The 23,247-nt window shown below is 42.1% G+C and overlaps 3 protein-coding genes across 6 annotated transcripts in view; all 3 read right to left on the bottom strand.

The window, feature by feature from the left end:
- LOC106587514 (synaptotagmin-7) overlaps positions 1-1,109 on the bottom strand; it is a 107,524-nt gene extending 106,415 nt beyond the window's left edge. The window contains exon 1 of one of the 2 annotated variants that reach the window (XM_045708164.1): positions 681-1,109. In XM_045708164.1, coding sequence (XP_045564120.1) covers positions 681-714 — 34 coding nt within the window. In that variant the 5' untranslated portion in view covers positions 715-1,109. The remainder of the gene's footprint in view (positions 1-680) is intronic. The other variant, XM_045708163.1, reaches the window with a different exon arrangement.
- A 2,333-nt stretch (positions 1,110-3,442) lies between these two features.
- The window catches only part of LOC106587515 (mitochondrial glutamate carrier 1), a 29,447-nt gene continuing 9,642 nt past the window's right edge, over positions 3,443-23,247 (bottom strand). Inside the window, exons 1-11 of one of the 3 annotated variants that reach the window (XM_045708495.1) lie at positions 13,447-13,501; positions 13,141-13,185; positions 12,810-12,935; positions 12,626-12,681; positions 12,412-12,502; positions 11,650-11,707; positions 11,346-11,406; positions 10,856-11,009; positions 10,610-10,764; positions 7,780-7,855; positions 3,443-6,579 (exon numbers count right to left, since the gene is read on the bottom strand). In XM_045708495.1, coding sequence (XP_045564451.1) covers positions 6,426-6,579; positions 7,780-7,855; positions 10,610-10,764; positions 10,856-11,009; positions 11,346-11,406; positions 11,650-11,707; positions 12,412-12,502; positions 12,626-12,681; positions 12,810-12,935; positions 13,141-13,185; positions 13,447-13,466 — 996 coding nt within the window. In that variant the 5' untranslated portion in view covers positions 13,467-13,501 and the 3' untranslated portion in view covers positions 3,443-6,425. Of the gene's footprint in view, positions 6,580-7,779; positions 7,856-10,609; positions 10,765-10,855; positions 11,010-11,345; positions 11,407-11,649; positions 11,708-12,411; positions 12,503-12,625; positions 12,682-12,809; positions 12,936-13,140; positions 13,186-13,446; positions 13,502-23,247 lie in introns of those variants that run through there. The other 2 variants (XR_006762189.1, XM_045708494.1) reach the window with 2 other exon arrangements.
- Positions 15,634-17,047, bottom strand: LOC123730763 (serum amyloid A-5 protein). Its single transcript, XM_045708496.1, has 4 exons — positions 16,775-17,047; positions 16,551-16,656; positions 16,187-16,325; positions 15,634-15,980 (listed from the first exon to the last, which is right to left on the bottom strand). The coding sequence occupies exons 2-4, from the start codon at positions 16,636-16,638 to the stop codon at positions 15,842-15,844; spliced, it is 366 nt and encodes a 121-aa protein (XP_045564452.1). The 5' UTR covers positions 16,639-16,656; positions 16,775-17,047; the 3' UTR covers positions 15,634-15,841.

The raw sequence follows: 23,247 nt of genomic DNA, 5'->3' as shown, positions 1-23,247 counted from the left end.
CCACCAGGGGTGACACTTGGGGGCGGGAAGAGGGCCACTACTTCTCCATGTCACCTGTCACGCCCCCGATGCACGTGGGATACATTTCTTAAATAGGTGCCGCCTCTCAACCCCCCCCCCACACACACACACACACACACACACAATATGCTCTTCTCTCTCTCTTTCTCTCAGACAGGGACACAAACACCCGTGGACATGATAGGAGATGAGATGACCTTGTGTGATTTGCCGCTCAGTTTACCTGACGTGAAAACCGGTGACACTCAGGCATGTAGGCTAACGTTAACAATACTGAGAGAACAACAAGTGCACAAGCATCTTTATCTTGCACCCGAGTCTTCATGCTGCCAGCCTAATTGTAGTCATTCCATCTACACAATTGCCTTTGGTGCGGTCTATGAACGATGATGTAGCCGTTGAATGTCATCCAGGCACATGACAAGGAATGTTACGAGTAAACAAAATCATGGGCTATGCATGCTGATAGAGATGACACTAATAAAATCAGCAATAACATGCTGCTTGTGTTGTGGCGATGACTCCCAGCATCATTACTTGAGACCAACAAATCATACTCAAGGGCGTTTTTGAACCAACACAAGAGCCTCAAACAAACTAGCCTAAAAGGGAGACAGACAGTCTGGCATGGAATATATAAATTGAGGTCTTTATCTCACCTCTGCTGTTCCCTTCTTCTCTGTTTAGATGCATGGCTGTTGCTTTTTTCAGTAAAGCTGTATTCTTCTATTTTAATTTTTAAGGAATAGCCTTCGTGTTGAAAACTCCAATTCCAATTTTGCTTTTTATTTCTTGCCATATATTGTCTTGCTACTCAGCGAGTGCGCGTGGACGCGCGCGTATTTGAGCGTCCTCCCAGTATTTCGCTCGAGCAGGTAGGTAATGTTGGTGCCTGAATCTATTTAGTATCTCTCTCGCTCTGCTTTTTTCTCTCTCTCTCTCCAGTTCAGAGGCGCTCAAAAGGGATGGTCGCAATAAGATTGCAGGGAGGAGACAGACGGGCGGGGTGACGTGAAAGCAGTCCGTGCAAAGTACTCGAGCTGGAGTCAAAATCCGTGTTCGGGCTATGGTTCCCGCCAGCTGATGGAACTTTAATGTTGCCTATTTTTTTAAGGGACTTAATCGTCACCAAATTGTACGCTCCTCGTTCGACCAAGTTAGATGTTAGTCTACAGTCACCATTATATCACCATCCTTATCCTCACCTCAATCACTATTATCATTATAATCCCTTCATTTCATAAGCATGTCCTTTGAGAATTCCAGAAACCGACTCAGATGGCTAAAACATATAGAGGGGGCGAGAGAGGGATTGATTCACCACAAAAAAGAGACCTGGAAATGTGTGTGCCTTTGTGGCCTCACAATTAACCAAACTGGAAATGTGCGAATAGATGTCTGTAGATGTGTAGTCTCAGCCTGGTTTGGTTGGTAGCCTATTGGCGACAGGTTGTCAGTGACTCCCAACTGCATGTGGAAAATTAATTGGGGGTCGTGGGTGAGAAACGGTTGCCTTTTCTTGCGCGCACATGCTGTAGCCTACCACCTTCACATTTTTTGTGCGATAAACGTTGGTTCATCCTAAACGTTGGTTCATCCTCGATTATTTGAGCCTGTTAATTTTAACACTCAATCTGTATTCGCCATAGGACTGTTATAGCCAATACGAAAAGTTGATTTACTCACCGCTCACGTCCACCCGTAGCAACATGACTGACATGGCTCACCAGCGGTCCCTAGTGTTGTAGAATATCGAATGGCCAACAGTCCATTCAATAATTGTTATTTTATGAAGGCATATTAAAGTTTGGTGTAGCCTAATCTTATTTACGCATTTTCATTTGACCACATGCCAAATATTTAATGACGTGGGCTATCAATTACGCGTTTAATTGATATTGATAAGTAGGCTAGCCCGTGTAAAATTGAGAAACATTTTTACTCAAATTTTACATTGAAAATGTTTTAAACTAAATCTGCTAAAGCTACTGGCTTGTATGCATACAAGATGGTCTATGCATAAGCATCTACTTTTGTCTCACCCATCTTCCATTCCTTAACCTTGAGTGCTCAATAATAATGGAGGCCAATGACACCTCCATGAGATTGGAGTTGATATGCTGGCCCTTGGAGGATGCTGGCCATGTGCCTCTTCCTGTCTCATTGTGAGCCTTTTGGCTGCAAGATAATGCTTTCTCTGTCCCAGAACTCAGTTGTCTGTCTGGCATCTCTCTCTCACTGACACTGAGTGTACAAAACATTAACATTATTGAGTTGCACTGCACTGCATTGATTTTGCAAGGTGTAAAAATCGTTCCACTGTGATGCTGGCCCATGTTGACTCCAACGCATCCCACAGTTGTGTCAAGTTGACTGGATGCCCTTTGGGTGGTGGACCATTCTTGAGACACACGAGAAACTGTTGAGCATGAAAAACCTAGCAATGTTGCAGTTCTTGAGACACTGAACACACTGGCTTTTAGATTTTTTTTTTAAGCCACCCATCAGAGTAAATGTCATTCTGGTTCATTTGCTCTGTTGTATTGTGAGCAAATGTTAAGGTTGAACACCGACACATTTGTTGCTTTAATGAGGCTTACACATGTGTATGAGTACCTCAAGAGCCTATGCATATCCCAATGTTGGGATAGTTACCACTTTAGGGAAAGGGGATACCTAGTCAGTTGCACAACTGAATACATTCAACTGAAATGTGAATCAGAGAGGTGCGGGGGGCTGCCTTAATCTACATCCATGTCATCAGTGCCCAGGGAGCAATTGTTGTTGGGGATTAACTGCCTTGCTCAAGGGCAGAACACCACATTTTTCCACCTCGCCAACTCTGGGATACGAACCAGTAACCTTTCGGATATTGGCCCATCACTCTTAACCGCTAGGCTACCTGCTGCCATTATAATGTTTTTAACTTTAGATTAAAATGTGTAATTTGCAACAATATTCAAGAAACATTTTATTTTGCAATATACAAACTTAAAATGATGAACAGGAGTGACATTTACTCTCATGGATGGCCAAAAATAACTATATTAAAGCCACACCCCTAATAGGCCAAGCCTCCTTAAAATAACATAGAATTACATTAAAAAAGACCCAGCATGAAAGTTAATAAAATACCAATTGATGGTTGAATTAACCCATGTTTGGTAATCCAAACAACCCAACATGTTGGGTTATTAATGCAACCCAACTGGCTTGGTCAAAATAACCCAGTGTGTGGTCTGTCCAATATTTACCCAGCGCAGGGTTACCAAATAACCCAAATTGGGTTGCTTTTAACCCAGCATTTTTTTGAGTGTAGGTTACAGCCCACTCAGAGCTACACGCTGGATCTCAAACAAAGACTCCAATAGCCCTCTCTGCATCTCTCATAGCACTTGCTCCCCCCCCTCTCTCTCTCTCTCTCTCTCATCATCATCATCATCATCTCTGGCATGAATATGAATTCACCTGTCACACTGTTGCCTCTGAACTCAAGGCAACTCTTTCATTAACGCAACTTCAGCAATGCTGAAGGGTTTTCATTGACATTATGTAATTTTGTAGCCGCCAGCTTGCCCCAATACCAATCTGCATGGGGGAAAAAGCTAATGTAGACCTATGAAGTGCAGTTTTCTAAAATGTTAGGTACATTTTACAGTAAATTAATTGTTGGTGAACCAGTGCCATTTACTGTACTGTAGATTGCAAATAATGACTACAGAACCGTAACAGAGTTAGATCGCTTACAGTAGATATTCCTATACATTTCAGCCATACTTGCTGGTAAAATTTCTTCCACTTTCATAGCCCTGAGACACAATTCCTGCCTGTTATACACCATCAAAGGAGGTAGAGGTCATTTCACGAGCCATTTACACACCATGCTCTCCCATTCCCCTGGAACAGAGTGAATAATATAGCTATTGCAATGCCCCTTGAGAATGTAATTTCTCAACATATGAAATGTCATAGTAAATAAGCTAATTGATCACTAGGAAGGCAATTTAAGTCTTATGAAAGCGAAATGTATGGCACTGCCTGTGACAGTAGGCCTACGATAAATTGGATCTAGATTGATATGATGAAATTGATCTAAATGATGGTGGGGCATCTACATCCCCTCTGGTCTGTGTGTGTTTGACAGTCCTTGGCAGTAGATTCTCACCCTCCAGGCACTCACTTCTTTTGTAATCAATGCCCTGATTTGGTTGAGTGCCTCGATCTCCCCATCTCTCATCTCTCCCCCTTCCCCTCCCTTCCCTTCTTCCAATTTCTAATTGGTTTACCCTATTCCTTGACTCCACCCTGTATTAGCCATATTCCCCTGTGCAGCATACAAAGTACATAATAATAACATATTTGAATGATTATTAATAATTAATAATATCAATAACAATCATAGTACAAACATAACATCTCCTTGTAATTGTATTAAATTCTATGAAATGTAGTATACATTAAATGCATGCCAGCTTGCAGCTGCTCCATCTACTGGACAGATGCTAACACTGTAATAACCACATAACAACGGAAGGTGTAAATAATGTGTCCTCTATACACAGTGTCTCTGCTTGCTTGTTTTCAAATGGGATCTGAGTGGTATCCATGGGAGTGGAGAAAGACAAACACTGCAGGTGGGAAATGGATCTCCTCCAAAGGAGATATTGCCAAGAAAGCAACAGGACACAAGGATAGCCATGCCCATGTGAACTAGAGAATCTGGCTATTGGATGGACACATGACAATGGTTCCTTAGGAATGAGACAGACCGACAGAGACAGCGAGATACTGAGATAGATTAATTTGGTGAAGCAAATGCATCAAACAATCCCTCCATTGTTTCCTTGGTTACCACAGTCTAGGGGAACTCTTCAGATTTCCTTGAGACTTGTTACGGTAGAAGGAGGACAAACCACACACCAAAGGCTGTCACACAAATAGAGAGAAAGAATCATAAGACAACACGGGTAGCACAATCCCATTCATTATTTTCAGACAGCAATATATACGAGAGGAATACATTTTTTCTGTTCTTATTTTACCTCAAATGAATAATACAATAGCTGTCAGTCTGTTTTACACCTTCAGTGCACATCCATATTCACAACTCCAAACGAATAACCCAACACCCACCATATCTACAGGGGAGGGAAGAGGGGTGGCGACATAAAAGTGCTTCGACGTGCATGTGTCCTCCTGAAAAGAGGGAATATCGGTCCAGTGAAGAACCAGCACAATATAGAATCTAGGTTACTATGATACAGGGGTCATACAGGGTCTACAAATGTACCTTTCAGTAATGTTAATGGCGATGGGCTTGCACAAATGTCAAGGGTGTTTTTATCTTTTTAATTTGATGACTTGACTCTGGCTGAGTGCTGTGAGTGAAGGGCCACGCTCAGAACCCTGGGGTGTATTCATTACACATATTCTGTTGCAAAACATTTTGTCTGTTGCAAAACGTTTTCTAACAGAAACCGTTTACTTCAAACGGAAAACATTTTGCCCACGAATGTGAGACTTTCTATCGGACAAATTCAGGCAGGTCCCTGAACTGACATCTAGTTACAAAATGGTGCCAACATGGTGGCTGGGCAGCAAGTTGTGTTTGGTGTGTAATCACCAATGTCACCAACCAGCAACATTTTTTGCAGGCAATGTTGACTCTTTCAAGGCCCACAGCTTGAGTACATTGTTTCCAACATCTGCCAACATCTTATGTTATCTTTGGTAATCCTGAATAGTGAATACACCTCAGATCAGCTCTTAGTATCACTGTGATGAAATACTCAATGCATTCTTGGAAGAAGAATGCAATTCTAAAGCTTCTTTACGGATGAAGAGGGAAACACCATTTGGAAAAAGGTACAGAAGCTGTGCAAAACAGCCACAAAACCACAATAAAACATAGCATCAATACAGACAGAAGATATTACAGTACAGTCATGTTTGACAGATTTATATATCATGATAGCATCATCTTAGTAAAAACAATAAAGAGAATTCCATGACTAAATCTTGATAAAGCACAACTAAAAGTACACTTGAAATGATATTGAATTATTATCATATAGTTATAAATCAGACCTAAATTTAAATATTTACAGTAATTCATCTCAGGTAGGGGATATAATAAAGGATGACCTATCAGAACACCCTCAACAGGTGCAGAGGACAAACTTTGGTCTAGAACACACACACCGTTCTGTCTGACTCTGACTAACTCCTTAGGGCTTAGGCTAATGTGGGCTGTGTATGAGAGGAAGGTACCAGATTACCTGGCTCCAGTGTGGGCTGTGTATGAGAGGAAGGTACCAGATTACCTGGCTCCATTGTGGGCTGTGTGTGATAGGAAAGAATCAGATTACCTGGCTCCAATGTGGGCTGTGTATGAGAGTGCAAGACTAGTTGTTCTGTTGAGGCAGGAAGCTGAGAAGGAACTCTCCCATTCCCAGGAAGTAGACCACCTGTGCGATGCCAAAGAGGGGAGCAATGACCAGAGCACGGCAGTACGCCCCCTTCAGGAAAGCAGAGGGACCCTCTTGGCGCAGAATCTTCCTGTTAAACAAGAGGGTCGTGATATAGGGGTGTATCTACAGTACCAGTCAATAGTTTGGATACACCTACTCATTCAAGGGTTTTTCTTTATTTTTACTATTTTCTTAATTGTAGGATAATAGTGAATACATCAAAACTATGAAATAACACATGTAATCATGTAGTATCCAGAAAAGTGTTAAACAAATGAAAATATATTTTATATTTGAGATTCTTCAAAGTAGCCACCCTTTGCCTTTATGACAGCTTTGCACACACTTGGCATTCTCTCAACCAGCTTCACCTGGAATGCTTTTTTGAAGGAGTTCCCACATATGCTGTGCACTTGTTGGTTGCTTTTCCTTCACTCTGCAGTCCAACTCATCCCAAACCATCTCAGTTGAGTTGAGGTCAGGCAAAGGGTGGCTACTTTGAAGAATCTAATATATAAAATATATTTTAATTTGTTTAACACTTTTTTGTTTACTACATGATTCCATAGGTATCACGTTTCAGGTAAGACCCAGATGCAGACAACGTCAAAGTAACAACAGTTTATTAATTCGAACAGGGGCAGGCAAAAGGCAGGTCAAGGGCAGGCAAAGGTCAGTAATCCAGATAGGTGGGGTAAAGGTAAAGGATGGCAGGAAGGCTCTGGTCAGGCAAAGGTCAGTAATCCAGAAAGGTGGGGCAAAGGTACAGGATGGCAGGCAGGCTCAGGGTCAGAGCAGGCAGAATGGTCAACACCGGGAAAACTAGGAAACAGGAACAATCGAGAGACAGGCTCAGAAAGAAAAACGCTGGTTGGCTTGACAAAACAAAACGAACTGGCAACAAACACTCAGAGAACACAGGTATAAATACACAGGGGATAATGTGGAAGATGGGTGACACTTGGAGGGGGTGGAGACAATCACAAAGACAGGTGAGACAGATCAGGGTGTGAAAATAGGTGTTATTTCATAGTTTTGATGTCTTCACCATTATTCTATAATGTAGAAAATAGTAAAAATAAAGAGAAAACCTTGAATGAGTAGGTGTGTCCAAACTTTTGACTGGTACTGTATATTCTAGCCTAAAATGCCTTCTCTGTTTATTTCATAGTACCAGTAGATGTTGTAATGTTCTACCATCAGATAATATGGATATAATCGATCAGAAAAGTCCTGTCAAAACCAGGAGGGAAGCAGTGGAAGAGTTAGAGTGAGAAGGAGAGGTTACCTGATGCAGTCTGTCACTCCGCTGTAGGTGTCCTCCTGACTTCCCCGTGTCATGGTCTGAATTCTGGTCTTAATCACTATGACACACATACTGTATCAATTGGCTTACAGGGCACATGGCAGGCATAATCAAATCAAATCACATTTTATTTGTCACATGCGCTGAATACAACAGGTAGACCTTACTGTGAAATGCTTACTTACAACCCCTTAACCAACAATGCAGTTTTAAGAAAAATAAGAGTAGGGCCTTTCTCTGACACTGACTGGTATATAGGTCCTGGATGACAGGAAGCTTGGCCCAGTGATGTACTGGGCCGTACGCACTACCCTCTGTAGCCCCTTGCGATCGGAGGCCGAGTAGTTGCAATCCCAGGCGGTGATGTAACCAGTCAAGATGCTCTCGATGGTGCAGCTGTAGAACTTTTTGAGGATCTGAGGACCCATGCCAAATCTTTGGGGGAATAGGCATTGTCCTGCCCTCTTCACGACTGTCTTGGTGTGTTTGGCCCATGATAGTGTGTTGGTGATGTGGACACCACGGAACTTGAAGCTCTCAGCCTGCTCCAGAACAGCCCCGTCGATGAGAATGGGGACGTGCTCGGCCCTCCTTTTCCTGTAGTCCACAATCATCTCCTTTGTCTTAATCACATTGAGGGAGAGGTTGTTGCCCTGGCACCACACTTTCAGGTCTCTGACCTCCTCCCTATAGGCTGTCTCATCGTTGTAGGTGATCAGGCATACCACCGCTGTGTCGTCTGCAAACTTAATGATGGTGTTGGAGTCGTGCGTGGCCACACAGTCATGGGTGAGCAGGGAGTACAGGAGGGGACTAAGTATGTGCCCCGTGTTAAGGATCAGCGTGGCAGATGTGTTCTACCCTTACCACCTGGGGGCGGCCAGTGAGGAAGTCCAGGATCCAGTTTCAGAGGGAGGTGTTTAGTCCCAGGGTCCTTAGCTTAGTGATGAGCTTTGAGGGCACTATGGTGTTGAACGCTGAGCTGTAGTCAATGAACAGCATTCTCACGTAATTGCTCATTTTGTACAGGATGGAAAGGGCAGTGTTGAGTGCAGTAGAGATTGCGTCATCTGGATATGTTGGGGCGGTATGGAAATTGTAGTGGATCTAGGGTTTCTGAGCTGATGGTGTTGATGTGAGCCATGACCAGCCTTTCAAAGCACTTCATGGCTACAGACGTGAGTGCTATGGGTTGGTAGTCATTTAGGCAGGTTACCTTAGTGTTCTTTGGCACAGGGACTATGGTGGTCTTTTTGAAACATGTAGGTATTACAGACTCGGCCAGGGACAGGTTGAAAATGTCAGTGAAGGCACTTGCCAGTTGGTCAGCGCATGCTCGGAGTACACGTCCTGGTAACCATCTGGCCCTGCGGCCTTGTGAATGCTTAACTGTTTAAAGATCTTACTCATGGGCCTCCCGAGTGGCACAGTGGTCTAAGGCACTGCATCGCAGTGCTAGAGCCGTCACTACGGACCCATGCTCAATCCCGGGCTGTATCAGAACTGTCCGTGATCGGGAGTCCCGTAGGGTGGCGCACAATTGGCGATGTTTCGTCCAACACATTGGTGCGGGTGGCTTCCGGGTTAAGTGGGTGGGTTTTAAGAAGCACGGTTTGGTGGGTCATGTTTCGAAGGATGCATGACTCGACCTTCGCCTCCCGAGCCAGTTGGGGAGTTGCACTAATGAGACAAGATCGAAATGGGGGAGAAAAAGGGGGTAAACATTTTTTTTAAAAGGTCTTAGTCACATCGACTGCGGCAAGCATGATCACACTGTCGTCTGGAACAGCTGGTGCGCTCATCCATGCTTCAGTGTTGCTTGCCTTGAAGCACGCATAGAAGTAATTTAGTTCATCTGGTAGGCTTGTGTCACTGGGCAGCTCGCGGCTGGACTTCCATTTGTAGTCCGTAATAGTATGCAAGCCTTGCCACATCCGACGAGTGTTGGAGCCGGTGTAATATGACTCAATCTTAGTACTGTATTAACACATTGCCTGTTTGATGGTTCGTCTGAGGGCATTGCAGGATTTCTTATTAGTGTCCGGGTTAGAGTCTCTCTCCTTGAAAGTGGCAGCTCTACCCTTTAGCTCAGTGAGGATGTTGCCTGCAATCCATGGCTTCTGGTTGGGGTATGTACGTAATATTCCTCAATGAAATCGGATGAGCGCCAGAACATATTCCAGTCTTTGCTAGCAAAATAGTCCTGTAGCTTAGCATCCATCACCTCTGTATTGAGCGAATCACTGGTACTTCCTGCTTTAGTTTTTGATTATAAGCAGGAATCAGGATGATATAATTATGGTCAGATTTGCCAAATGGAGGGCGAGGGAGAGCTTTGTACGCATCTTTGTGTTTGGAGTAAAGGTAGTCTAGAGTTTTTTTCCTCTCTTCTTGCACATGTAACAGGTAAAACAGATTTTAGTTTTTCTGCATTAAAGTCCTCGGCCACTAGGTGCACCGCCTCTGGATGAGCATTTTCTTGTTTGCTTATGGCTTTATAGAGCTCGTTGAGTGCGGTCTTAGTGCCAGCATCGGTTTGTGGTGGTAAATAGACAGCTACGAAAAAATATAGATGAACACTCTCTTGGTAAATAGTGTAGTCTACAGCTTATCATGAGATACTCTACCTCAGGCAAGCAAAACCTCGAGACTTCCTTAATATTTGATTTTGCGCACCAGCTGTTATTGACAAATAGACACAGACGTCCACCCCTTGTCTTACCAGAGGCAGCTGTTCTGTCTTGCCGATGCACGGAAAAACCACAACTGTATACACACTCATACCTGTATACACACACACAACTGTCCTTACCATCCACAGGATTAACTGCCACAGCAGCTGTACTGCCAGCGATGCAGCCTGATGCAAAGGACACATAAAAGGGAGCGGGGCCATCAGCCCCACGGCCACCAAGACTGTTCAGATTGGCAAACAGGGGGAAGTAGATTATGGAGAATGGCACGTCCCTAAGAGAACAGAGGAATGGTCCATCAAATGTGAATGATCTTAATTTGTGTGTTCTTGCAAGGTTTCCATTGTGTCTTCGTGCAGATGTACCTCAGGAGTGTGGCCCCCAGGCCCTTGTAGAGCCCTGCAATGCCCTGGCTCCTCAGCAGCTCCCGGGTGAGCTGCATTGCTGTATGGGACCTCAACTCCACTGGGCCCCCAGGGGCCCCAACTGCAGCCTGGGACATCAGCTTCCTCTGAGCCTCTACATGTGTCATAACACACACAACATCATCAGTATCATCAGTGTGACATAATCAACCAGGGACAGAGAAGCAGGAATGCCCCAGGAGAAGTTGACAAACAAAAATACATTTGGGGAGTCACAGGAACACAAGGAAGAGTCACAAATGGGGTCCCAATAAAATAACTATTGTACATTGATACAATAACAATGCTGGCTGTTACTGATTCTAACTGATCAGATCTCTGTGATCTGTTTGTGTTTGTTTGGCTGACAAGACATTGGTTAGTCATGAAACACTGACTGGGAACAAGGGAACATACATCCTCCTCTCTCCTTCTTCTACCCATTTCTCACCTATCCGCCCTGCATCCTGTAACTGGATCTTTAGCATCTCCATGGGAGTGGTGATGATGACCTGCACCAAGAGATGGAGAGATGAAGAAACAAAGAGATGGAGAGACAAAGAGATGGAGAGACAGAGAGACAGAGAGATGGAGAGACAGAGAGATGGAGAGACAAAGAGATGGAGAGACAGTGTGACTGTGTTTCAGAAGAGTTCAAATACCCAGGCAGACACACAACTATTGTGCATAATTACTGTTGAGCCACAAGATGGTAGTAGAAAGCTGTCTGAGGCTGATACCCCAACTGATCTTACTTGACATGTACCAGCACCACAACCTGCCAGCATCTCCCTCAGCAGGGTGAGCTTCTGACTGAGAGAGAGAACAAATGTCATCATTATTTTGGTTCAATGACTTTGCTAATTTCTCTGGATGGTCTGGTGCTATCTCAAGTGATTTCCATACATTAAACAAAATGCATACAACATAAAACTCTCTGTTTCTATACACATAGGACATAACAATAAACATGCATAAAACAATAAACATACCATTAGTGATACACATAAAGAAACATACATAAACACACACACACACACACATACATGCACACACTGACACACACAGACACACACACACACGCACTCACACAGTCTTAGAAACATGTTAATAATTCACCAGTTTACTAGCGCAGGTCACTCAATAATTTATCAGCCATGTTGTTGGTCCCCATGGAAATGTTGAGGGACGCTAAAGATATCCCATGTATGTCATGCGGATAATGCTGCAGGGGCCTGTGGGATTGCTCCTATCATCCATGCTGTATGTTTACAAAATATTTATACCTCTAGATCCCAGCACATAGTGAAGATATTATTAGAATCCTATTTGTGATATGTATATCAAATCCAAACAAGAAGTTAGTTAAAGCTGATGTAGTATACACTACATCTTTCAAGTACATCTATTCAAAGAGATCAGAGTGGGCAAGAGGTTGGTGTACCAGTCAGTTACGACTGGTGTATGATTGTATTTGACAGGCAGGTATTTGAAAGAGGCCTCTGAGCACTACTCACCCATCCTTGGACAGGTGCTGTCTAAAGAAGTCATTGGCAGCTAGTTTGATGGCCTTCTCTGGAGTGACCAGAGTCAGGTTTACAGCAGCACCTAATGGTCAAAGAAATAGAGAGACACAGAGTCATAAACAAAGAACATGCTCAAACCTGTGTGCACACACACACACACACACATGAACACACGCAAACACAAACACACACAATTTTGTCCTACCTCTGTATATGCCAAAGTATCCCTCTGACCGGATGGTCTTGATAAGGCAATCTGACCTGTGTAGTGAACACAAAGGATTACTTTGCAAAGACCTCAGAGAATCAACCAGAGGTATGCAGATACTACAAGCAAACTGCACGTTTTAGAATTTCTAAATGAGACTGGTTAAAAGTGTGTGTTGAACAGCATTGTGGAGAGACGGGGACCATTTTGCTGGTTCTGGAGACGGGTCTTGGCTAGGTCAATAGGAAATACACATGTCACACCTATCAGTCCAGCAATTCCCCCATTGATCAATTTGGCAGGTAAACTGAGAGGGAGAGAAAGAGAGAAGGGTGAGAAGGGATCAAAAAGGTGACAATGACCAATCAATAACAAAAGTTAAAAACAAGAATGAGAGAGCGGGAAAATGGTGGCGGAATTAGTTCAAGACTCAAACTAGAACATCAATTAAAACATGTGATAAAATCCTCTCAGATTCTTCTGTTTCCATCAATATCCTTATCCGCACTTACCTGATCTGCTTGTCAGCCATCTGTCTGTGTATCTGTAAACGTGATCTGCAAGGAAAACAATGGATTAGTGGAAGATAGATTGAGAATACCTCGGACAACCAGCCAATGTTCAACCATCAGTTTTAGTCAGTCAGTCAAGTTATTGGCCAGCTGTGGAGGAGAACTGGAAAAGAACAGAGTACAAATCCATATCAGAACAGTAGTCTGACACTCAGTTAAAGCTTTGAGACACATCTGTGCATGGAAAGTACTTGGCTTATCCCTGGGCATAGTAGCATTTACCTCAATGTTGTGTTGGCTGGTTACCTGAAATGAAGAGTGTTCATTCATTGAGCCCTGCTTTCAGAAGAATATGATTGTACAGCCACCCTCCTTCTGGACCAATCACATCAAACCTTCCCCTCCACCCCTCCCTCAACCCTAATTCTAACCCCAACTCTTCTATTTCCTCTGCTCCTACTCCTCCCAAATCTCTCCTGATTTGTGTGTGTGTGCATTGTATTTGAATGGAGCAAGAGAAAGCAGAGAAAGAGAGAGGGAGATGGGACATCCAATACTGTGAATAGAGATATGGGTGTATATCTGTCAGCTCACAGCACTCCTCTCTTTGCAGGCATGTAACAATATATATTTGACCGAATATTTCGCTTTGTTGTCTTTATAAAAGGATCTACTGTGCTGTGATGTGCTGTCTGTCTGTGTGTGTGTGTGTGGGGGGGGGGCTGATCATAGAATAGTACCTAAGAGAAGGCACAGGAGGGGTCTGTCTATTCAATGTCTGCTTTTCATTTATATATACAGTATGAGCTCATGTATTTTTCATTGCCAGGAATGGATTACATGTGGTAATGGAGAGACTTACCACATCTAGTTTGTTAATACATCATAAATAAATACTTCTACATAACACTAAACCCATTCCACCACCTATCTGCCTTGCACATTCAGATTTGAGTGTTATGATTGTCAGGTAAACCTGACTTAACATAATTCACCCTCGTTAACTACACATCATTGCTTACCCGGTGAACCTTCCACATAAATGTATACACAGATCGGATATTCAGTACATTATGCTTATGTTTTCCTTGCTGCATTTCAGGGCTCATCACATCGATGCTGAGTGCAACTGCTGAGGCTACTTATTTCCACTTGGTGAAGCTGAACCCTGTTGCTACCCATTTCACATCTCAGGTGAAGTTAATCATGATATAGCGAAATCTATGATATTTGATACTGCAAAATCTATTGCTATTGACCTCACTTTGAGCCCTAAAGTTCATATTTTCTAATTAAGAGTGACAAAAAGAGAAAATCTAGGAAAGCCATATACCTGAGTTACAATTCCTCTGTGTTACAATTTCTTAGCTCATCTCTCTGTCTCTGTCTCTGTCTCTGTCTCTGTCTCTGTCTCTGTCTCTCTCTCTCTCTCTCTCTCACTCTGTTCAAAGTCTGTTCCAAAGATGGTGGTACAGTACTTTGGACCATACTCTCATTGGTTGCTTGTGTGGAGGTGTGGTCAGGCTCATCAAAGCATTGTATGTCTGTGCATATTTTACAGTACGCCTGTAATTCTGCATTCTGTAATAATGAGAGGTTATGTTCAAAAGCCTAGCTGTTTGCTAATTTTATGCATATTATCTATCTGTGTTAACTTATACATAACCTGCTCATCTAACCTCCGGTCTCAAAAGAGTTGCATAGTATGTTGAATTGAATCCTCATTCAAACAGTCATGTTCCATTGATTAACAGCAGGGGCATCCATTCTCTCCCCTTTGCCCTCTCTCCCCATGCTTCTCTTGTGATGTCACAACAAGGATAGCCTGGCACCATTTTTGTTCAAGAGCATGTCTCTATTTTCACAACGATTTCATCAGTGACGCTCAATGATTAACAAATATACTGAAATGGACGTGGCAGATACCAATATTATAATTGTAATTTGTCATGAACTGACCTACCACTTTTTATCCTCCTGGACCAGCTGTTCAAGCCTATATAGTACCTGCAGGCCTCCTTACTTCCCCTGCACCACTAATAACAGGATTCCCTGCTATATCGTTACACTCAACAAATTGACCTGGTGGATCAGTGGTCAATTAAACCAGCATCTACTGGTTGTAAGTGAGAAGGGGAGGACACGGTGTGTGTTGTGTTGGAGAGAGGGAGGGAGCTTAGGGATGGGCAGAGGCAAAGAATTGTTGTTGCACTCTCAAAGTTCACATCACCTCGTCATCTGCATTAATCTTAGCCTCTTGTCTCCTATGTTTTTCTCAGCTTCTTCTATGTCTATCCTATGAAAAACATGTACTATGTACAGCTACCCCACTGTCCAAAAGTCCCTCTTTCTAGTTGTAAAGGGCTGACCGGTTGCCAGTTGAAAGCTGGGAAAATGTCAACACCAGATCATTTGAGTGTACATTTCAGGATTTCAAAATGTCTTTCCAACCTTCCCAGTCGTATCATACTGAATACAGAAAGACATTCGGTCTCTGGTTGTGTAATCACTTTATTTTTGCAACACTTTTGAAATACATTGTATACTAAGTTTCAGTACCATGTACCTGTCTATTAGCAGAGCATTTGGGCAAAATAATTTTTGAGAATATGACATTTTTACCAAAAGCAGTAATTAAGTGCAATATATTTGTTTGGAATGTGGTCCTTCAGTTTGGCTAGTAACCTCCTTTTTTTTAGGTTCAGTAGTTCCTTGGGAGTCCATTTGGTCTGTAGCGGTTGGGGTCCCCTCCATTACGTCCCCAGCGGTTAGCCTCCTGGTCAGCTGCTGAGTCCTCATGTCCTCGACCACTGGAACCCTGAACCATCTCCCGGCCATTACTGAGAGAGGAGAAATATTACATAAGTAATTCGCCAACCACAGTAAACCATTAATGGTAAAATTGTCTTTCTGACCAGACATTATTTTTTTTTACAAAAAGTGGCATAAAGAACTAATTAGAGAAAGGACAAAGTTTTTATGAGATAATTTGATGACCAACTGAACCACATTATAAGCATCTCACAGATATTTGAGAATCACCCACCTGATGACTGCTGCTGCCCACCTGCCCCCTGGTCCTCTCCTGGCAGCATCATAGTTGCCCCGAGCGTGGAAGTACTTGTCTGAGTTTTTCCAGTTGGCGTCCTTCATGTCGCCATATGCACGCCACATGTCTTTAGCACCTGCAGGGTCAGGAGGACACAGATGTTGAGTTTGACACTTCCAAGGAACTTTACACATTTTCAAACCACTAGCCTCAAGAAATAACAATGACTTTAAAGGAGTCCTCAAATACAGTACATGTTGCTCTTGAATGATTTGTCGCTCTTGATAGATTTGTTGCTATTGGTTTATGTATCTATTTCTGTCAACAATAAAGAAACAATGATTAAAGTGTATAAACGGACCTCGAGCAGCTTCACCAGGGAAGCGGTACCACTGAGCTTGAGCTCCTACAACGAGGGTCAGAACAAGTCCAGCTAGAAGCAGCTTCATACTTGCAGATGCAACAAACTGAAGGAAACATGAGGGTGAGAGAGAGCATAGGCTACTATATGAATTGCTGACATATTTACAGATAATGTATTCAACTTAAACTGTGACTGCCTCATATAACAGATTCATCTCTTACCTTCCAGCTCCTTAGTTAGTTAGTCAGTCAGGCAGTTTGAACTCCCTTGTGTTTTGTGTTGGTTTGTGGTCTGCAGCTTGTCCTTATATTCCACTCAGACCAGGGAGGAGTTCTGTTTTCCAAAAGCTGGAATTCCCTAACTTCGTCCTCCCAAGCTATTACGATCAGAAGTGTCTGTCTGTACACAATATGAGGAATTTCCAGGTCATTATAAGATTAGAGGACCTGCTCTGAAGCCTTTGGCAATAAGGAGGATACTCCTCAATTGTGTAACTAGGCCTATTGCTTAAAAAAATCAAGGCATCAAAATGTGATGTGCCTGCATTAATAAGACTAATGGGGGCAATGCAGTTTGTTTATCTGCTTTTAATGTCGTAATTGTCATGATGGATGAGGTTCCAAAAGTTTGCCTCTCATCTAATATGAGAGAATGATTCCTTATGATATGATTCATTATCGACTACTATAGTAGGGTAGAATTCAGGTATTTAATAGACATAGACATGAAAGGCAATTTGCATGTCCACATCTTACAGATTGCACCTTTATCTTACGGGTTACACAATTACTGCTCCCCCTCACACCTATGCTGCTGTTCATTGATTATTGATTGCCATTACCATTAGTATCTATCTTTTTATCCTACTACAGGTCACTATTACTCTTGTTTACAAATCAAATAAAAAGGTATTGGTTGCATACACATATTTAGCAGATGTTATTGCAGGTGTAGCGAAATGCTTGTGTTATTAGCTCCAGCAGTGCAGTAATATCTAACAATTTACAACAATACACACAGATCTAAAAGTAAAAGAATGGAATTAAGAAATCTATAATAATTACAACAAGCAATGTCGATATATATATATATATATATATATATATATATATATATATATATATACACTTCAGTCTCCGACATTGCTTGTTGTAATTATTATATATTATATATGTGTGTGATGGGATGCATAGACAGACATTATGGACGGTATGTGGATAGAATATTTAGTATATCTGTAGAATACGTAGGATAGAATGGTATATATACAGCAATAGTAGAATGAGATGGCCTTAAATAGAATGCAGTATATAGTGTACATATGAAATTAGTAAAACAGTATGTTAACATTACTAAAGTGACCAGTGTTCCATTATTAAAGTAATCAGTGATTCCATGTCTATGTGCATTGGTTAGCAGCCTCTAAGGTGTAGGGTTGAGTAACCGAGTGGTAGCCGGCAAGTGACAATGACTAAGTTCAGGGAAGGGTACTGCGTGGAGGCCGGCAAGTGATGGCTATTTAAGTCTGATGGTCTTGAGATAGAAGCTGTTTTTCAGTCTCTCGGTCCCAGCTTTGATGCACCTGTACTGACCTTGCCTTCTGGATGATAGCAAGGTGAACAGGCTGAGGCTTGGGTGGTTGATGTCCTTGATTATCTTTTTGGTCTTCTTTTGACATCGGGTGCTCTAGAGGGCAGGCATTGTGCCCCCGGTGATGCATTGGGCAGACCGCAGCACCCTCTGGAGAGCCCTGCGGTTGCGGGTGGTGCAGTTGCCGTACCAGGCAGTGATACATCCCGACAGGATGCTCTCAATGGTGCATCTGTAAAAGTTTGTGTGGGTCTTAGGGGCCAAGCCGGGGAACTTGAAGCTTTTCACCTTCTCCACTGCACCACCGTCAATGTGGATTAGGGCGTGCTCCCTCTGCTATCGACATGTACAGTACCTTCAGAAAGTATTCACATCCATTGATTTTTCCACATTTTGTTGTGTTACAGCCTGAAATTAAAATGTTTTAATTGAGATGTTATGTCACTGGCCTAGACACATTACCCCATAATGTCAAAGTGGAATTTTGGTTTTAGAAACTTTTACAAATTAATAAAAATGAAAATCAGAAATGTCTTGAGTCAATAAGTATTCAATCCCTTTGTTATGGCAAGCCTACATGTGTTCAGGAGTAAAAATGTGCTTAACAAGTCACATAAGTTCCATGGACTCACTATGTGTGCAATAGTAGTGTTTAACATGATTTTTGACTACTTAATCTCTGTACCATACACATACAATTATCTGTAAGGTCTCTTAGTCAAGCAGTGAATTTCAAACAAAGATTCAATAACAAAGACCATGGAGGTTTTCCAATGCCTCACAAAGAAGGCATTAGAAAACCTAGTTAGCTTTTAGTCCTCAATTGCAAATCATTGTATTTTGGTGTAAAACACTGTCTCAGGGACTGCTTCAGAATCTCCCATAGGTGTTCAATTGGGTTGAGATCTGGTCACTGAAATAGCCATGGCATATGGTTTACATAATTTTCATGTTCAGCCAACCAGATCAGTGACCACTCCTTCCCTGTGGACGGGGGCATTGTCATCCTACAGGGCATAGCCATGATAGCCAAAGTAATGGCCTGCCCGCATTTTTAATGACCTAAGCATGATGGGACGTTAATTGCTTAATTAACTCAGGAACCCCACCTGTGTGGCAGCACCTGCTTTGAAAATACTTTGTATCCCTCCTTTACTCAAGTGTTTCCTTTATATTGGCAAATACCTGTACTTAAAACACACTTAAAATAGTACCTTCGTGTAGTGTTACCAAATATTAGAATTTTGAAAGGTAACAAAAAAAGGAAAAAATAAGTTTTTAACTAGTTTTAAACTTTTATGGCCAGTGCTATCATGATGACGTCATGTTGGTAGCATAATGACATATCAGTATGGAGAAAGCACAGCAAGGTTATGTGTTTTTATATTTGTTTTTATTTCTGTTCGTTTTTACATTAGTACTAGTTTCTATTTAGTTTAAGTTGTATGAAAATATACATATTTCATTTTTATATTATTTTGTTTCAGTTTTAGTGTTAAGAAGATAAAGCATTTGTGGGAGGCTAGAAGAAATATGGGTTGTAGAGTTTTTGTGTGTTTTTTGGGATGTCACAACTGGGGGGCAGTAATATATATATAAGGTGATGGGTCAGGTCATAGGTTAGGTTAGCCCTTCTCATGACTCCAATTTTACATTGGTGTCACATATACTCCCTCTCTGGCCTCTAGGTCATCAGGCTGCTGAGTATCCCACACACCTGTCACCATCGTCTCGCGCACCTGCGCCTCATGACACTCACCTGGACTCCATCACCTCCTTGATTATCTTCCCTATATCTGTCACTTCCCTTGGTTCTTTCTTCAGGTTTTATTGACTCTGTTTTCATGTCTGTGTGGTCATTGTTCCTTTTATTTATTAAAACACTCATGCCTTGAACTTGGTTAATGACTCTCAGCACACTCGTTACAATTGGAGTCATTCAATGTTCCTTTTCATTAGCTGAAGTTATTTGGTCAAGTGTGAAAACCTCTATCTAGAAATAATTGATCGGTGATTGCAATATGGTTTTGGAAACCTTGAACACTGAACTTATCCATAAATAACTTTACAAATATAAAAGATACACTGTTTTACCACAGATTTCCACTGAGGTGTTCTGTGTAACAACTTCAAGCCAACGTTTTTTGTTGTTCCCTCCTGAGTTTCCATTAGTTCAGGAAGTGCAATGCAAAACACCTCAGTGGGAATCTGTGTATTTGTAAAATAATTTTGGGGTGATATGAAAATAGAATTTCTGAGGTTTCCGAAACTGTATTGCACACGGTGATGATTAACAGTTACACAAAACATTGACCCCGCTGTTATTGTTCAAATGAGAACCCATGGCTGGATGGCCGTGGGTTCTCAAGAGCTAAGGTTAGGTTAGGTTTAAATTATGAAGTCAATCTCAATCTGACTTGGAATTAAAAGGAATAGTGTCCAGACTGGTGTAAAAAATAATCTAGCCATTTTTTTCCCCCTGTTAGCTAGTGAAAGTGATACTTAAGCTACACATTTTTTTTTATCTCCTGGATGCATTTACCTGCCAGATTCAGCAGCTTGAAACCCTCCCAAAAGCTTGAAAACCACATGAGACATTTGCCCAAAGTTTAGAAAAAAATACTAAAACCAAACATAGTTCATATGGACATATTACCAGTAATGTTTTGTTGGCAGTGAAAGCCAGCTGAGATGCCAGTTCTCCGTTCCTGACTAATAGAAACAGTTCTGACTGGAAATGAAACTTCGGAATTTCCTCAGCATCATTACTATGGTCCTGTCCAAAACAAACCGTAGCCCCAAATAGACAGTTGACATGATGAAATATAGACAGAGATGGGTGTGTTTTTCCCCATCTAATCAGGTTATGGTTATTAAATGTATTTGTTTGAAATCTATCATTAGATGGTTTCATTTCAGAGAGACTATCATATGTTGTTGCAAAATGCCATATATCGACCTCACTCACAGAGAAAACAGTAGTACGGCAAGGTTTTACAGTCAAATGTGACAAATATATATATATAAGAACTGTACAAATGATACATTGGTGATTATAGATATCGAACCCTAGATAAGATGATGTCATACACTAAGGGTAGGGTTGGGGAGTAACGGATTACATCTAACCCGTTACATGTAAAGGATTACAAAAAAACTGTACCTGTAATTCATTTCGTTAGCAGCAAAAATATTGTAATCAGATTACAGATACTTTTGAAAAACTAGATTATTACTTCGAGGATTACCTTTAAATTCAGAAAGGATTTTTGGCGAAAAAAAATCTTTGACACTTCGCTGTTCTCAATGACATTCAAATCAACCGTGAAAAAAGGCGCAAATTTAAGGTGGTTCCACACGAGCGAGTCTGACCACAAGTCAGAGACCAGTATGACGACACACCAAATGTGTTTGATGCATCGTGGGAAAAGAGCAGGAATAGGCTTTTTAGGCTACAGTTTGAAGTGATTGTGTTAGCTGTGTTGTTGGCTAGCTCCTCTGAATACTCAGTGTCCTGACGAGAGAGCTATGTCAGGGGAAATTGCGCATCATTAGCTTGTTGTTATGGATGTATCCAAATAAATGTCACTAGAAAACAGCTTAAACAAACGCAAATGACGCCAGTTTGCTTTTATTCTGTCTGCACTGTTTGATGTGACTAAGTTAGCCGTAGTTGGCTAGCTAGAAAGCAATGGATAAGAATGTTGCCAGTCCGTACTAAAAGTTCAATTTCCATACTAACGACTAGGTCCGTCCGTAGATACAGAAAAAAAGACTTAACGACGGAGTCGTGTCACTGGCAACCGAACCGATAGAATGAACGACCAGCCGGCTTGGGGAGCGTTCTTAGATTTGTGTTGAGATATATCTCGTGAAGGATGAAATAGTAAGAATAATTTCATCAAAATGACATTTATTTTTATTAAAATATGTTGGTAACCCGTTGAATAAAATTGATAATGCCCTCAAAGCTGGTGTTTAGAGGATATATTGGCACGGTTTGCCGGCCCTCGACTTCATCTTGGGCCTATCAACACCCGTTTCGAGGGCATTATCACTTAAATGAATACCTGCTCTTTCCGTGACTGGTAAAACTGACCAGGTAAAATATATGATCCCTCATTTGATGTCAGTTGTTAAATCCACTTCAATCAATGTAGATGAATACGAGGAAACCAGTTAAACAAGTATTTTTAAGCCTTGAGACAATTGAAAGAAGACAAAAGATTTAAGTGCCATTGAACAGGGTATGGCAGAAGGTGCCAGCCACACCGTTTTGTGTCAAGAACTACAACGCTGCTGGGGGGAGGACGGCTCACAGTAATGGCTGGAATGCAGTCAATGCGAACAACATACACTGCTCAAAAAAATTAAGGGAACACTAAAATAACACATCCTAGATCTGAATGAATGAAATAATCTTGATAAATACTTTTTTCTTTACATAGTTGAATGTGCTGACAACAAAATCACACAAAAATAATCAATGGAAATCCAATTCATCAACCCATGGAGGTCTGGATTTGGAGTCACACTCAAAATTAAAGTGGAAAACCACACTACAGGCTGATCCAACTTTGATGTAATGTCCTTAAAACAAGTCAAAATGAGGCTCAGTAGTGTGTGTGGCCTCCACGTGCCTGTATGACCTCCCTACAACGCCTGGGCATGCTCCTGATGAGGTGGCAGATGGTCTCCTGAGGGATCTCCTCCCAGACCTGGACTAAAGCATCCGCCAACTCCTGGACAGTCTGTGGTGCAACGTGGCGTTGGTGGATGGAGCGAGACATGATGTCCCAGATGTGCTCAATTGGATTCAGGTCTGGGGAACGGGCGGGCCAGTCCATAGCATCAATGCCTTCCTCTTGCAGGAACTGCTGACACACTCCAGCCACATGAGGTCTAGCATTGTCTTGCATTAGGAAGAACCCAGGGCCAACCGCACCAGCATATGGTCTCACAAGGGGTCTGAGGATCTCATCTCGGTACCTAATGGCAGTCAGGCTACCTCTGGCGAGCACATGGAGGGCTGTGCGGCCCCCCAAAGAAATGCCACCCCACACCATGACTGACCCACCGCCAAACCGGTCATGCTGGAGGATGT

The sequence above is a fragment of the Salmo salar genome, chromosome ssa26 (assembly GCF_905237065.1).
Source record: "Salmo salar chromosome ssa26, Ssal_v3.1, whole genome shotgun sequence".
Taxonomy (NCBI): domain Eukaryota; kingdom Metazoa; phylum Chordata; class Actinopteri; order Salmoniformes; family Salmonidae; genus Salmo; species Salmo salar.
This window is presented reverse-complemented; position numbering and strand designations above follow the sequence as displayed.